Genomic DNA, 13,966 nt, shown 5'->3' on the forward strand with positions numbered 1-13,966 from the left:
ATTCTAAAGTTTGCTCTTTCCCTTTATTTGTTAATCAGCATTTATGCTGAAAATCTTGTAAGAGATTGACTGTGTACGTTTGTAGAGGCCAAAATTATTCCTTTTTCTAAAAAGGAAAACACAATTATATTTCGAATGGAGCACTAGACTAAGCTTAGAACTCATTGAATAGCTGCTAGCCATATGCATTCACATGACAGTGACATCTTTTTCATGCACTTCGCACGCACGCGGTGGCATGCAACGCAAGTAACCACATATGCGTACGTACGTTAGTTGCCATTGGCAACGCGCCTAGCTGTCGATCATCCCCGTAGCTCTATATATTTAAGGTTCGATCGATCTAGCCTAGATTAGTGTCTAACATCGATGCCTCTATGAAGATCCTACAAATCTAGCTAGCTAGCAAATCGATCGAATTCCATGTTTATGTTTACTTAGACAAATCATCAGCTACGTGCATTGATCATCAACTGCTGATCGATCGGATCGTCCATCATGGCGGCGGCCGGCGGCAGGCGGCCGTGGGTGGTGGACGTGGAGAAGGACCTGAGCGAGGCGGACGCGTCGGTGGAGGTGTCGCGGTGGCAGCGGCACTGCATCTACCGCGTGCCGGCGTGCATCAAGGACCTCAAGCCCAAGGCGTACAAGCCGCAGGTGGTGTCGCTGGGCCCCTTCCACCACGGCGACCCGGAGCTGCTGCCCATGGAGGAGCACAAGCGCCGGGCGCTGCGGCACCTGCTGCGCCGCGCCAAGCGGCCGCTGGAGGACTTCGTGGCCGCCGTGGAGGAGATCGCGGAGCCGCTGGAGAGCGCGTACCTGGACCTAGGCGCCGACTGGCGCGGCGCCGGCGGCGGGAGGGAGCGGTTCCTGGAGGTGATGATCGTCGACGGCTGCTTCCTGCTGGAGGTGATGAGGGCCGCCGGCCTCGACGGGAGGAACACCGCCGTGGACTACGCGCCCAACGACCCCATCTTCAGCCACCATGGGGTGCTCTACATGGTGCCCTACATCCGCCGCGACATGCTCATGCTCGAGAACCAGTTGCCGCTCATCCTGCTCGAGAAGCTCGTCGCCGTCGAGACTGGCAAGCCTACGGTATGGTATCCATCGAGAAGTCATGCATGCAGTCGAACTCGTAAATTCGTTTCGTTTTCTGGGTAGTGTTTTCTTTATGCTTCTCTTTATCAAGGCATCGATCGAATCGAAGCCAAAATAAAGCAAAAGGCAAAGCTAGGCGTGTTCCTGTCACCGTCCATCATCTTGAATTCTCTTCTTTTCACATGGTATCACACTTGTCTTTCAAAAAACAAAGTGGGTTCTGTTTCTAAGGTCTAACATGTCACAAATCAGAAATTTACGGACATATCAGATCAGATCGAATATCACTTTATATATCATCTTACTGCTGAACTAGAACCAGAACTAACATGAAACTTTCATGCATGTGCACATGAATCATTGAATCATGATGGATGCAGAATGGCGATGTCATCAACAGGATGGTGCTGAGGTTCCTGACGCCGACGCCCCGGCTGCCAACCTCCGGCGTCGGCATCGGGCTCCACGCGCTGGACGTGCACCGCCGGAACATGCTCTACGGCCACTACCAGCACCGTTCACCGCGCCAGGTGCCGGAGACGGACATCATCCGGTCCGCGGTGGAGCTGTACGAGGCCGGGATCCGGTTCAAGAACAGCATCTCGGAGAGCCTCCACGACATCCGCTTCCGGCACGGCGTGCTGAGCATGCCGGCGGTGACGGTGGACGACTCCACCGAGTACATGTTCCTCAACATGATGGCGTTCGAGCGGCTGCACGTCGGCGCCGGCAACGACGTGACGGCGTACATCTTCTTCATGGACAACATCATCGACTCTGCCAAGGACGTGGCGCTGCTCAGCTCCAAGGGCATCATCCAGAACGCCGTCGGCAGCGACAAGGCCGTGGCCAAGCTCTTCAACAGCATCTCCAAGGACGTGGTGCTGGAGGCCGAGAGCGCGCTGGACGCCGTGCACCGGGAGGTGAACGCCTACTGCCGGAAGCCATGGAACATGTGGCGCGCCAACCTCATCCACACCTACTTCCGGAGCCCTTGGGCGTTCATGTCGCTCGCCGCCGCCGTCTTCCTACTCGTCATGACCATCATGCAGACTGTCTATACCGTGATGCCATACTACCAGCCGGACCAAGGCAGCGGCGGCTCGCCGCCGGCAGCGCCGGCTCCGATGTGATCCATCTTTGCAGTACAGCGTTTATTTACATTCATCTGTATGTGTGCGGCACCGGCCTTGTGTACATCGGTGATCTGTTTGAGCTTGTTTTGCGCTGTTTTTCTTGAATAATATTATGTGTGTGTGGTGAATGTTGTGGTAAATTCCATTTGTTGATTTTTTTTTGGAGCCTTTTGTGTGCCCTGCGACTTTGTTTGTATTGAATGACATTTCAAATTATGGAAAAAAAAAGGATGATATATATGGAAAACAAAATTGGAAAAAATCAGACCGCAATAGCCCTCGGGCCTTGTTTAGCTGCACTCGTGTCCACTCCAACTCACGTGTGCTGGAGTAAATGGAGATGAAAACATACAGACTGAGATGAACATGAGTGCAACCAAACAAACCCTAAGTGTTTATAGTGAGAGAAAATGTAAAAAGAAAAAACCCAACTAATACAGCGAACATGATTTGTAAATTGACTTTTTCCGTGTAAGAGCGCCAACTCTAAACATGTGGGTACCACACTATTGACGAAACCGGTGGTGTATGTTATTGTTCTCTCCTAAATAAATCATCGACACTGCGGTCAGCCTCCTATTCCGATGAATTTCAACTGTCACACACAAACAAATGACACCACTGTATTAAGTTAAAATATTAGCGCTTCATGAACTGGAATATCACATGAAGAAACTAACAAAACATGTTTAAATATATCTTACAAGGTTGTTCTGTGGTTCCCTCCAATAGAAGCCATGTATCAGGATTGGGGCGATGTTGCATGCCACTAGAACAAAAAGCATGAGAGCATGCTTTCCCACCCACTCCATAGGGAAAAACGGCTTCTTGTAACAATAAACATCCACCTGAAAGTGCATAGTTATATTTATATATATCATGTCGGTGACATCATAATCCATGTAACACACTCTTTACATAACAGTTGGCATAAACTACAGACCTTCAGTTAGATAAACTAGCATATCAAAGAATATTAGGAGACGTAATTCATGTCCAGTACCTATGACTAAACAAAATTACTGATATTTGTGCTTTCTCTCTATTTATTTTCTAACATATTACCTAGATACTCAGTCCAACTGTGATGGACTTATCAGCTAATCTATATATTTTTTCATCCATATCACTCTCACCATGACACGTACTTCATGTGTCTTCAATATATGTTTAGCTGAAATCTTAGCTTAAAAGTTATTATGGTGGATCTTATGTTGTACCCCATGTCATGCATCATGATGTCATGAATCCAAATTTTCATACTTGCTGTAATTTTTTATGTGCATGTTGAGTTGAAACTCTTGTGTTTATAGTACTATTTATTCAAAAAACTCCTTTTTATTTTTTTCAAAAGGCTCTATTCTTTAGAAATAGAGTAGACCCTATGACTTTTATTATCATTAATTATTATAGTCTACATAATTGATAGCTAGATCCAATGTTATCTGATCATCCAATTAATCATGACTAATCGTTCTTATCGGTGCCTAGCACTCGATTAGGCCCTCCGATTCGATCAAAGCGATCAGAAACCTGATCGTCCGATTAATCGTTGATTACTCACGATAAATCGTCCGATTAGGTCTCCTGGCCGATCAACACCAAATAGGTAGACCACAGATGGGCTGCTTTAGCTTACTGGGCTATATTTGTTTGGGCCAGGCCCATTAGGGGTTCTCTTATATACCTCCCCCACTCTCTCTCTCACCCCTCAGTCCTCACTCCTCACTCCCAGTCTCCAGCCGTCGGCTACACCTATTGTGTGATCTCTCCCCCCTCCATCCTCACTCCCTCCTACCTCCCTTCTGGTTCCAATCCAAGCAGCCCGTCTGTGCAACTTCCCTGCTGCGCGCTGCTTCCTCGTCCCTCTTGCAGTCCTGCTGCTTCCTCCTCCCTCCTGTTGCACTATGCTCAAATCTTGATGCTTGATGTCTACTATATAAGTATATAGTATATATACCATACATATATGATATATAGTCCTACTATATACAAGACGATTAGACTGATAAGAGGTCAATTAATCGTCCTTATCGTCTATTAATCGTCCTGGTCGTCCTTATCGGTACCAGGGCAATTAGCGACGGTTGGCCGATTTAAAAACATTGGCTAGATCATCCTACCTTTGTAATAATTATCTTTAGAATTTATCTTTTGTTCTAAAGCATCTCATGAGAAATAACATTGAGGCTCCATTGAAAGCCTCAAATTAGTAATTTTAAGATATAAAAGCGATTATCAATTGGAAAATGCATTGTTTCAGACATACCATAAGGTAAAATTAGTTAGTAATAAAATTTTGACCATATACTGGGTTTATTTCAATTGGTTTGATTTAATTTTTTTTACAACATTTCCTCCCATTCGGGTACCTCGACTACTGCAATACTCCATCAAATGAATGGAAGAACTTATAATGTGATTATTTTAGAAAATAAAGTTATTGTCACCAACCAGCAAATAGATTCCTGCAAAGAAGAGGCCCGCTGTGCCCGTGGTAACGCAGGTGTAGCTCAGACTATACAACGATTTGTTCATGTGGATGCCTGCAAGTTAATCCACAAAATTGAAGATGATAATCCCGTACTACATAGAAAAAAGTGCCAATATAATCTACACCTAGGGCATAACTACACCACACTGAATCACTGAACAATATTTCAGAAGTAACCGTTGACATTCGATTGCTGAAGGCCCAGTACCGAAACTTTCAGTAAGCGCACAATAGTAACACTTCCGATTTTTTTTCAGTGGTGAATTCTATGTGAGAATATTGTTCTATCTTGGGTGTAGAAAGGGGCAAACATACAACACAATTATTAACAATGGTCTTAGCAAAATGCTTGGTTAACAAATCATTTTATTACCAAACAAGTCAAGTGAGAAGCCAAGAATCAGCAAGCTTAGCGATGGAATCGACCACCGTACTATTCTTTTACCATGCTCCTGTAGTAAAAAAAAGTAGCAATTGAAAGTTAAATTGAATATATACAATAACTCCCATAGAAAGAGCAAAAAAATTCAGAATGAGGAGACATTTTGAAACTGAACTTTGGCTCTGGGTATATATATATATATACCTTGAAGTGCACAATGATATGGCCAATCTGGAGGCCAATCAAGCAGGTCACAATTGCCATCACGGAACTACAAATTGTAAAGACATAGTTTAGGACTACAGGAAGTGATATTAGAAAGTAGCTAGCTAGACAAGTGTAAGGCACTAATTACCTGAGCAGGCCCTCAGGATCAAAGGGGGCTTCACACCATGTTGGAGCATCTGATGGAAGCGGCCCATTTCGAGGGGAGTTGATGCTGCATTGCTATAATTACTCAAAAAGTAGATATTGTAGACTGTTAATTAGTTCTCATTTCTCAACAAACTTGAACATTTAAACAACAGTTTTAGAAATTCCAGGATCAAATAGGAACAGTGAAGGTTCATTCAAGGATGTGAACTTCTAGGCCACATATATTTCAGCAACTGAATGTGTTTTCATACCTCTGTTTTGAGATAAACCGGGTGTGTGTAGAGATGTTGGATTCCAAGAACACGTCGATCGATCATGCCGACGGCATTGCAGCCAGGCCCTGTATCACCCCTCACCGCACATTTCACCTGGATGCAGCAATATATCTTGAAACACACACACACACACACACACACACACACACACACATATATATATATATATATATATATATATATATATATAAGGATCTGAAATTTTTATTGACATATTTATTAATTTATAATTACCATAAACTGCTTCAAGGTGGTATCTGGAGACGTGACCATATATTCCCAGTCTGGCACATACATGCCATACAAAAGCGCCATGTAGGTGACTGTGAGAACCAAACCCACAAACCTTTGCAAAAGTAAGAGAAAATAATATAACAAACAGTGACGCAATGCAAAAACTGTAATTCTCTACAACTAGCTATAATTTACTATTATTTCAAGTGTCTGTTGATGTTGTAGCATGCATTCCTTACAGCTGATGACGGTATCTTCTGATCAAGGCATAGCCGCCGGCTCCATTGTCATCACTTGCACTTGCACCACCTCGTAGCCATATTTCGCATAGTGCCACTGCAAAGTAGGCTATTGCAATTCTCTACAACAAGTGGACAATTTTAATTTGAAATTTTGGATGCTTGCTGGATGGATTGGAGATACATATATGCAGCCTTAGTTCCAGCATAATATATGATCTTTTAGAAAAGAAAAAAAAAACGGATGTGTCTAGACTCCTAGAATGTGGGTGACAAATAGATAGAACTAGTGATACCTGAAGAATGCCCATTAACCGTATTTTGCGAAGATCGACTCCATAGCTAAGATCGTGGATGGTGTGGAAGTAGCCACCTTGAATAGAAAAGGTCAAGTTATATTGTTATTTCCAATGTTTTTGCTAGATTGAAAGATGCATACATATTGAACAAATCATCGATCGAGACTAATCAACCGAATGAAGAAATACTAAGAACCACGCCAATGTTATACCTTGCAGTAGCAGACCTAGAAGGAATAGCTTTGAAGCCCGGATCAAAGCCTTCTTGGTTGCCAGGGTTTTGTTTGGCACTCTCTATACAAAATGAACTGCTTACATGAGAATCTTTTTTCAACATATATACAAGCTATAAACAAATAAAATACAAAGTATACGGTAATTAAGTCTTTGCTATTCAACATCATATATATAATGTTTGCATTGGAATTTTGTTCAACTACCTTGTATGCAAAGGCCAATGAGACTCCAACAATGAAGAGGAAGAAGGGGAACACAAAGTCTGCTAGTGTGACGCCGTCCCACGGAGAGTGGCTGAAGGCTGGGACAAGGCCACCAACATCGTCCACAAGTATCATAAGCTGTCATATTTGCAAGGTAGGTAGCCATATATAGTTAAGTATATACTGAGAGAGATTTTTTGTCAACGAAATATCTAAATGGCGATTAAAATGATGAAACTGTATTATGTTTGTATCATATTCTCGCTACTACTTGGAAACTTCTAATTCGAGACACTAAAACACTGTAATATTTTTGTAAAGGTAGAGCATTTACTACATCATTATTTCATTATGCCACAGATGTAGGAATTGGTAATTTGGAATGACGACCTTTTCTGAACGAATGATGACTTTGAGTAATGAATTTGTCTTTTTTTTCAGGCCTTCTGTGTTGATCGAAACGTACTTGAAATGCCAGGCAATAAGGCACACAGAGAGATGACACGGAGACTCAAAGCTCCATTGGACTCTGGGTGTTGTCTCTTATCACTTGGTGCGGGGGACCAGGGCCTCTTTGTTTCCATGGAAAATTGGAAATGGACTGAATTAGAAAATAATATCTGAGTTCTTCAGGTCAGTCAATGAACTCCCTCTGCCTTTAGCTATTGATCGAGTGACGCATCTTGTTGATCTGTTTACGTGTGTGGATAGATGTATTTTCTTCGGTTCTTTAAAAAAAATTTGTATCACATCACACGTTGTTGATCACTCAACGTGCCTTGAGCTACAGGTTGATCGTTTAGCCAGGAACTGCCCGCGACGTACGCTACAAAAGACTACGACCCTACCGGACGACACAAGGCCATGTATTTCGTAGACTTGTTGACGGGAGAGCGACATGCCCCAAGCCAAAGAGACAAGAGAAATTAACATCACCTACATATATTTCTAGCTAGTTCACAACACATGCCTATCAGTAGTCGTCGCCATATCGTGGGTATATGTATGTGTCCGTGAAATTCCACACAGGTGAGACAGATAAAACTTAACAGGGAAGTATATATAGCTTGTGACCATGGAAAAATCCCTCCGAAAATGATATTTTCATCTATACGACACAATCATTTTTTTATGCATGGAACATAATCAAGAAAAAGCCTGGAATACGAAGCTCAAGCTTTAATTTAGCTATTGAGCGACGTACTGGCCTGGGCTCATCTGAAATGTTCTTTTGTTTTACGCGTGTCGATGTATTTGCTTCGCATTTTATATCACATCACACGTTGTTGATCACTCAAAGACGCCTGTTACTTTATTTATTCACTTCTATATCTTAGGTGCCGGCAGATGTTTTGTCGTTGTTCAGGTAATTAACATGTAATCTTGTCATTGTTTTGGCTATATATATAGAAATAAAAATGTTATAAATTGTCTCCTTGTGAGTGTTATCCTTTTAATTGTACTAGCTCATCATTGTGTGAGATTATTGTGGGCTGAAAATTTTTATAAATTCAGGCATCTGAAATGAAATAATATAACAACTCCCTTATTTACTTACTAATATTATTTACTCAGGACACAAACCGTGGCATCATCAGGTCGGTCGTTTAGGAGTTGCTCATCCACAACGCAACAAAAAAAAAACCAAAACACCGGACGACACACGGCCGTGCATTTCGCAGACATGTTGACGACAACGACATGGCCGAAAGATATAATTGAAACTACTCACCACCTCCGTTCGTTATTATAAGGGTCTATTTGAATCCACTTATACTAATAGTCAGCTAGCTAATAGCTATTAACTATTAGCTAACTAATTATTAGCCGGTGACCGTTTAGATCCACCTACTAATAAGAAGTTACTAATAGATGGTTGGCATCTAGTATAGGAGCCCTAAATATGCTAGTGGAACTAATAGTTAGCTAGTCTATTTGGATCCCCTAATGCTAATTTTCGCTGCTAACTAGTAGCAGCAGTGGATCCAACCATGCCTTTAAGACCGTATATATGTCTGTTCACAACACATGCATGTCTATCAGTAGTCATTGGGCAATTATATAAGTGTTTGCGTGATTCCACTGGTGGGAGACAAATTTATCAAGGAAGCAGTATACATAAACCCTATTTGGATCTATAGAACTAGTAGTTACTGCTAATAATTAGCTCATTTGGATCCAAATATGTCCAGCTAATAGTCTAGCTAATTGTTAGCTAATACCTAACTAACAACTATATCACTAGTTGAGCCAAACCAACTAATTAATAGCAGTTCAGCTAATGGATCCAAACATTGCCATAGGCTATGAGGTTGTTGCGGTGGAAAATTCCCTAGATAAAAATAAAGGTATTTTTTTAGATTAAAAATAATAGTATTTCTTCACGTAGTATATGTATCTTCGTCAGCTAGCTTAATATACGTGCAAAACTCAACGACAACTGGACTGGCGCAAAAACCCGGCGAGGCCGTACTAGTGGCTGCCGGCCAGGATCGCGGCCGTCCATTTTCTGATAGCGCAAACGGTTCCACCGTTGCTTCTGTTGCAACAAGCCAAAAACTAACGCGCAAGCGCCTTGTCTGCAAATATATATGTATGTTATTCACTGTTGTTTGTGTGATGGAGAAGTCGCGCCACCAGGCGGGCACTCACCGCCGCAGGTTCCTTATCTCGCTGTTCGTCGTCTCTGGCCTTGGTCCTCTCCTCGACGACCCGTACCAATCCATCCATGGCCACTATTTATCAGTGTTCGTACGTGCACGCGTGTATGCATGCAGTTCTATGAACGAGAGTAGGAAAAAGAACGTAGTTAAATGAATGCTAGTGCGAGGGAGGGTGCCTGCAGAGCTTATGACTGACCACGACGGTGATGCCTCTGAAGACATCCAGCGAGGCCAGGCGCTGCTCCCTCGGCGGCCTTTGTGTCTCAGCCGCCGCCGTCGTCGTCGGAGCCAGCATGCTCGCCCACCCGCCGCCAGCCTCGATGTCTCGGCGGCGGCCCTCGCCGTCATTGGCTGGGTTCGTTGCCGAGCCGCCGTTGACGCCGGCGGGGAAGTCGACGCTCTTCGCCGCTGCCATGGACGGCGCTCTAGCTAGCAGCGCGCGCGAGCAATATAATGCAGTGCACTCACGGAGTCGCAGTTGACTATAGCTAATGGTAATGCAGGGGCGAGCAGCGCCTCACACCTGTGCCGCGTATATTTATACAGGGCAGTGCGCTGCACTGCAGCCAGGAGTGCCGAAAACACCTGGAAGATGTAGGGCAAGAAGTAGTTTAACGACCCTTATGCTCTGGATCTCATTCTCATTGTCAGAATATAGTCAACTGCTTTCATTCAAAATTATAAGTCATTTTAACTTTTCTAGATACATAGCTTTTGCTACGTACATAGATATACATTATGTCTAGATATATAGTAGAAGCTATGTATTTAGAAAACCCACAATGGTTTACAATTTGGAATAGAGGAACTAAATAGCGAACAAATAATCTAGATTATTGTCTTTGCATAGGAAGTATTTCCAAATAGCAGGCTTTGGGTAGATACTTAGAATAAAAATATCTTCCCTAGAATACAAGTGTTTGGATCTCGTTCTTATATGTTGCTCTATACCATTCTTATGGTGTTTTAGGAGATCCAAATAGGACTGAAGAAGGCTAAAACATTAACATTATATAGGAGGGAAGGAGGCTAAAGCGTTAAGCACTCATATAGTTGCAGAACAGCTTAAAAGCATAAGTAAACATTAAATCATGTACTTTGCATCGGGGATGAGTACGATCATCTCTTAGCCATAAAAGCGTGCACCTCTCGGTGACCAAAATAATCTCTTCCTGGACATTCACGGCACCAAGCATGTAACTCATTTGACTGCATCTTCACAACCAGTTAACCGATATTTACTTATCTTTGAGCTCTGCCGACCTGATAACCATAGATTGTGTGACGCGTCGCATTCCAACGTGAAAAAATATAGTTAGCCTAGAAAACGCTATATACTTCCTTTTTGCAGGCTACCTTCGATCAAGGAAACATATTGGTTGGTGTTTTAGGCGTTGCTGCAGCTAGCATGAGGACACTAGAGAGACATGATCCGGTTGTCGAGCAAATGTTTGGAGGTGGTCGCGCCGGATATCTTCACCAAGAATGGATGGAAAAGCAATAATAGACTTTGCTTATAAAATTTAATTCTAAAGTTTGCTCTTTCCCTTTATTTGTTAATCAGCATTTATGCTGAAATCTTGTAAGAGATTGACTGTGTACGTTTGTAGAGGCCAAAATTATTCCTTTTTCTAAAAAGGAAAACACAATTATATTTCGAATGGAGCACTAGACTAAGCTTAGAACTCATTGAATAGCTGCTAGCCATATGCATTCACATGACAGTGACATCTTTTTCATGCACTTCGCACGCACGCGGTGGCATGCAACGCAAGTAACCACATATGCGTACGTACGTTAGTTGCCATTGGCAACGCGCCTAGCTGTCGATCATCCCCGTAGCTCTATATATTTAAGGTTCGATCGATCTAGCCTAGATTAGTGTCTAACATCGATGCCTCTATGAAGATCCTACAAATCTAGCTAGCTAGCAAATCGATCGAATTCCATGTTTATGTTTACTTAGACAAATCATCAGCTACGTGCATTGATCATCAACTGCTGATCGATCGGATCGTCCATCATGGCGGCGGCCGGCGGCAGGCGGCCGTGGGTGGTGGACGTGGAGAAGGACCTGAGCGAGGCGGACGCGTCGGTGGAGGTGTCGCGGTGGCAGCGGCACTGCATCTACCGCGTGCCGGCGTGCATCAAGGACCTCAAGCCCAAGGCGTACAAGCCGCAGGTGGTGTCGCTGGGCCCCTTCCACCACGGCGACCCGGAGCTGCTGCCCATGGAGGAGCACAAGCGCCGGGCGCTGCGGCACCTGCTGCGCCGCGCCAAGCGGCCGCTGGAGGACTTCGTGGCCGCCGTGGAGGAGATCGCGGAGCCGCTGGAGAGCGCGTACCTGGACCTAGGCGCCGACTGGCGCGGCGCCGGCGGCGGGAGGGAGCGGTTCCTGGAGGTGATGATCGTCGACGGCTGCTTCCTGCTGGAGGTGATGAGGGCCGCCGGCCTCGACGGGAGGAAACACCGCCGTGGACTACGCGCCCAACGACCCCATCTTCAGCCACCATGGGGTGCTCTACATGGTGCCCTACATCCGCCGCGACATGCTCATGCTCGAGAACCAGTTGCCGCTCATCCTGCTCGAGAAGCTCGTCGCCGTCGAGACTGGCAAGCCTACGGTATGGTATCCATCGAGAAGTCATGCATGCAGTCGAACTCGTAAATTCGTTTCGTTTTCTGGGTAGTGTTTTCTTTATGCTTCTCTTTATCAAGGCATCGATCGAATCGAAGCCAAAATAAAGCAAAAGGCAAAGCTAGGCGTGTTCCTGTCACCGTCCATCATCTTGAATTCTCTTCTTTTCACATGGTATCACACTTGTCTTTCAAAAAACAAAGTGGGTTCTGTTTCTAAGGTCTAACATGTCACAAATCAGAAATTTACGGACATATCAGATCAGATCGAATATCACTTTATATATCATCTTACTGCTGAACTAGAACCAGAACTAACATGAAACTTTCATGCATGTGCACATGAATCATTGAATCATGATGGATGCAGAATGGCGATGTCATCAACAGGATGGTGCTGAGGTTCCTGACGCCGACGCCCCGGCTGCCAACCTCCGGCGTCGGCATCGGGCTCCACGCGCTGGACGTGCACCGCCGGAACATGCTCTACGGCCACTACCAGCACCGTTCACCGCGCCAGGTGCCGGAGACGGACATCATCCGGTCCGCGGTGGAGCTGTACGAGGCCGGGATCCGGTTCAAGAACAGCATCTCGGAGAGCCTCCACGACATCCGCTTCCGGCACGGCGTGCTGAGCATGCCGGCGGTGACGGTGGACGACTCCACCGAGTACATGTTCCTCAACATGATGGCGTTCGAGCGGCTGCACGTCGGCGCCGGCAACGACGTGACGGCGTACATCTTCTTCATGGACAACATCATCGACTCTGCCAAGGACGTGGCGCTGCTCAGCTCCAAGGGCATCATCCAGAACGCCGTCGGCAGCGACAAGGCCGTGGCCAAGCTCTTCAACAGCATCTCCAAGGACGTGGTGCTGGAGGCCGAGAGCGCGCTGGACGCCGTGCACCGGGAGGTGAACGCCTACTGCCGGAAGCCATGGAACATGTGGCGCGCCAACCTCATCCACACCTACTTCCGGAGCCCTTGGGCGTTCATGTCGCTCGCCGCCGCCGTCTTCCTACTCGTCATGACCATCATGCAGACTGTCTATACCGTGATGCCATACTACCAGCCGGACCAAGGCAGCGGCGGCTCGCCGCCGGCAGCGCCGGCTCCGATGTGATCCATCTTTGCAGTACAGCGTTTATTTACATTCATCTGTATGTGTGCGGCACCGGCCTTGTGTACATCGGTGATCTGTTTGAGCTTGTTTTGCGCTGTTTTTCTTGAATAATATTATGTGTGTGTGGTGAATGTTGTGGTAAATTCCATTTGTTGATTTTTTTTTGGAGCCTTTTGTGTGCCCTGCGACTTTGTTTGTATTGAATGACATTTCAAATTATGGAAAAAAAAAGGATGATATATATGGAAAACAAAATTGGAAAAAAATCAGACCGCAATAGCCCTCGGGCCTTGTTTAGCTGCACTCGTGTCCACTCCAACTCACGTGTGCTGGAGTAAATGGAGATGAAAACATACAGACTGAGATGAACATGAGTGCAACCAAACAAACCCTAAGTGTTTATAGTGAGAGAAAATGTAAAAAGAAAAAACCCAACTAATACAGCGAACATGATTTGTAAATTGACTTTTTCCGTGTAAGAGCGCCAACTCTAAACATGTGGGTACCACACTATTGACGAAACCGGTGGTGTATGTTATTGTTCTCTCCTAAATAAATCATCGACACT

The 13,966-nt window shown here is 44.9% G+C and overlaps 2 protein-coding genes and 1 pseudogene across 2 annotated transcripts; 2 read left to right on the forward strand and 1 right to left on the reverse strand.

Annotated features, from left to right (window-relative positions):
- The first annotated feature begins 421 nt into the window (after positions 1 to 421).
- On the forward strand, positions 422 to 2,276 carry LOC136530919 (UPF0481 protein At3g47200-like). The gene is made up of 2 exons (XM_066523637.1): positions 422 to 1,098; positions 1,482 to 2,276. The coding sequence occupies exons 1-2, from the start codon at positions 499 to 501 to the stop codon at positions 2,232 to 2,234; spliced, it is 1,353 nt and encodes a 450-aa protein (XP_066379734.1). The 5' UTR covers positions 422 to 498; the 3' UTR covers positions 2,235 to 2,276.
- Positions 2,277 to 2,510: 234 nt separating this feature from the next.
- Positions 2,511 to 10,123, reverse strand: LOC136530920 (uncharacterized). Its single transcript, XM_066523638.1, has 13 exons — positions 9,835 to 10,123; positions 6,976 to 7,113; positions 6,748 to 6,829; positions 6,533 to 6,609; positions 6,237 to 6,358; positions 5,998 to 6,109; positions 5,740 to 5,856; positions 5,469 to 5,560; positions 5,318 to 5,384; positions 5,105 to 5,183; positions 4,692 to 4,783; positions 2,942 to 3,085; positions 2,511 to 2,832 (listed from the first exon to the last, which is right to left on the reverse strand). Exons 1-13 carry the CDS (start codon positions 10,051 to 10,053, stop codon positions 2,806 to 2,808), a joined length of 1,368 nt encoding a protein of 455 aa, XP_066379735.1. The 5' UTR covers positions 10,054 to 10,123; the 3' UTR covers positions 2,511 to 2,805.
- A 1,461-nt stretch (positions 10,124 to 11,584) lies between these two features.
- LOC136530921 (UPF0481 protein At3g47200-like) lies at positions 11,585 to 13,440 on the forward strand (annotated as a pseudogene).
- The last annotated feature ends 526 nt before the right edge of the window (positions 13,441 to 13,966 follow it).

Source organism: Miscanthus floridulus, unplaced genomic scaffold, assembly GCF_019320115.1.
Source record: "Miscanthus floridulus cultivar M001 unplaced genomic scaffold, ASM1932011v1 fs_235_1_2, whole genome shotgun sequence".
NCBI classification, from domain to species: domain Eukaryota; kingdom Viridiplantae; phylum Streptophyta; class Magnoliopsida; order Poales; family Poaceae; genus Miscanthus; species Miscanthus floridulus.

What these genes read in the sequence shown, in the direction of transcription:
- LOC136530919 (XM_066523637.1), top strand. Translation starts at nt 499, where the DNA reads ATGGCGGCGGCCGGCGGCAGGCGGCCGTGGGTGGTGGACGTGGAGAAG. An exon ending in TCGAGACTGGCAAGCCTACG is followed by an intron (nt 1,099 to 1,481) that starts GTATGGTATCCA and finishes TGATGGATGCAG; the next exon opens with AATGGCGATGTCATCAACAG.
- LOC136530920 (XM_066523638.1), bottom strand. Translation starts at nt 10,053, where the DNA reads ATGGCAGCGGCGAAGAGCGTCGACTTCCCCGCCGGCGTCAACGGCGGC. An exon ending in CCACCTTGAAGCAGTTTATG is followed by an intron (nt 5,857 to 5,997) that starts GTAATTATAAAT and finishes TGCTGCATCCAG; the next exon opens with GTGAAATGTGCGGTGAGGGG. An exon ending in GGGAACCACAGAACAACCTT is followed by an intron (nt 2,833 to 2,941) that starts GTAAGATATATT and finishes TGTGTGTGACAG; the next exon opens with TTGAAATTCATCGGAATAGG.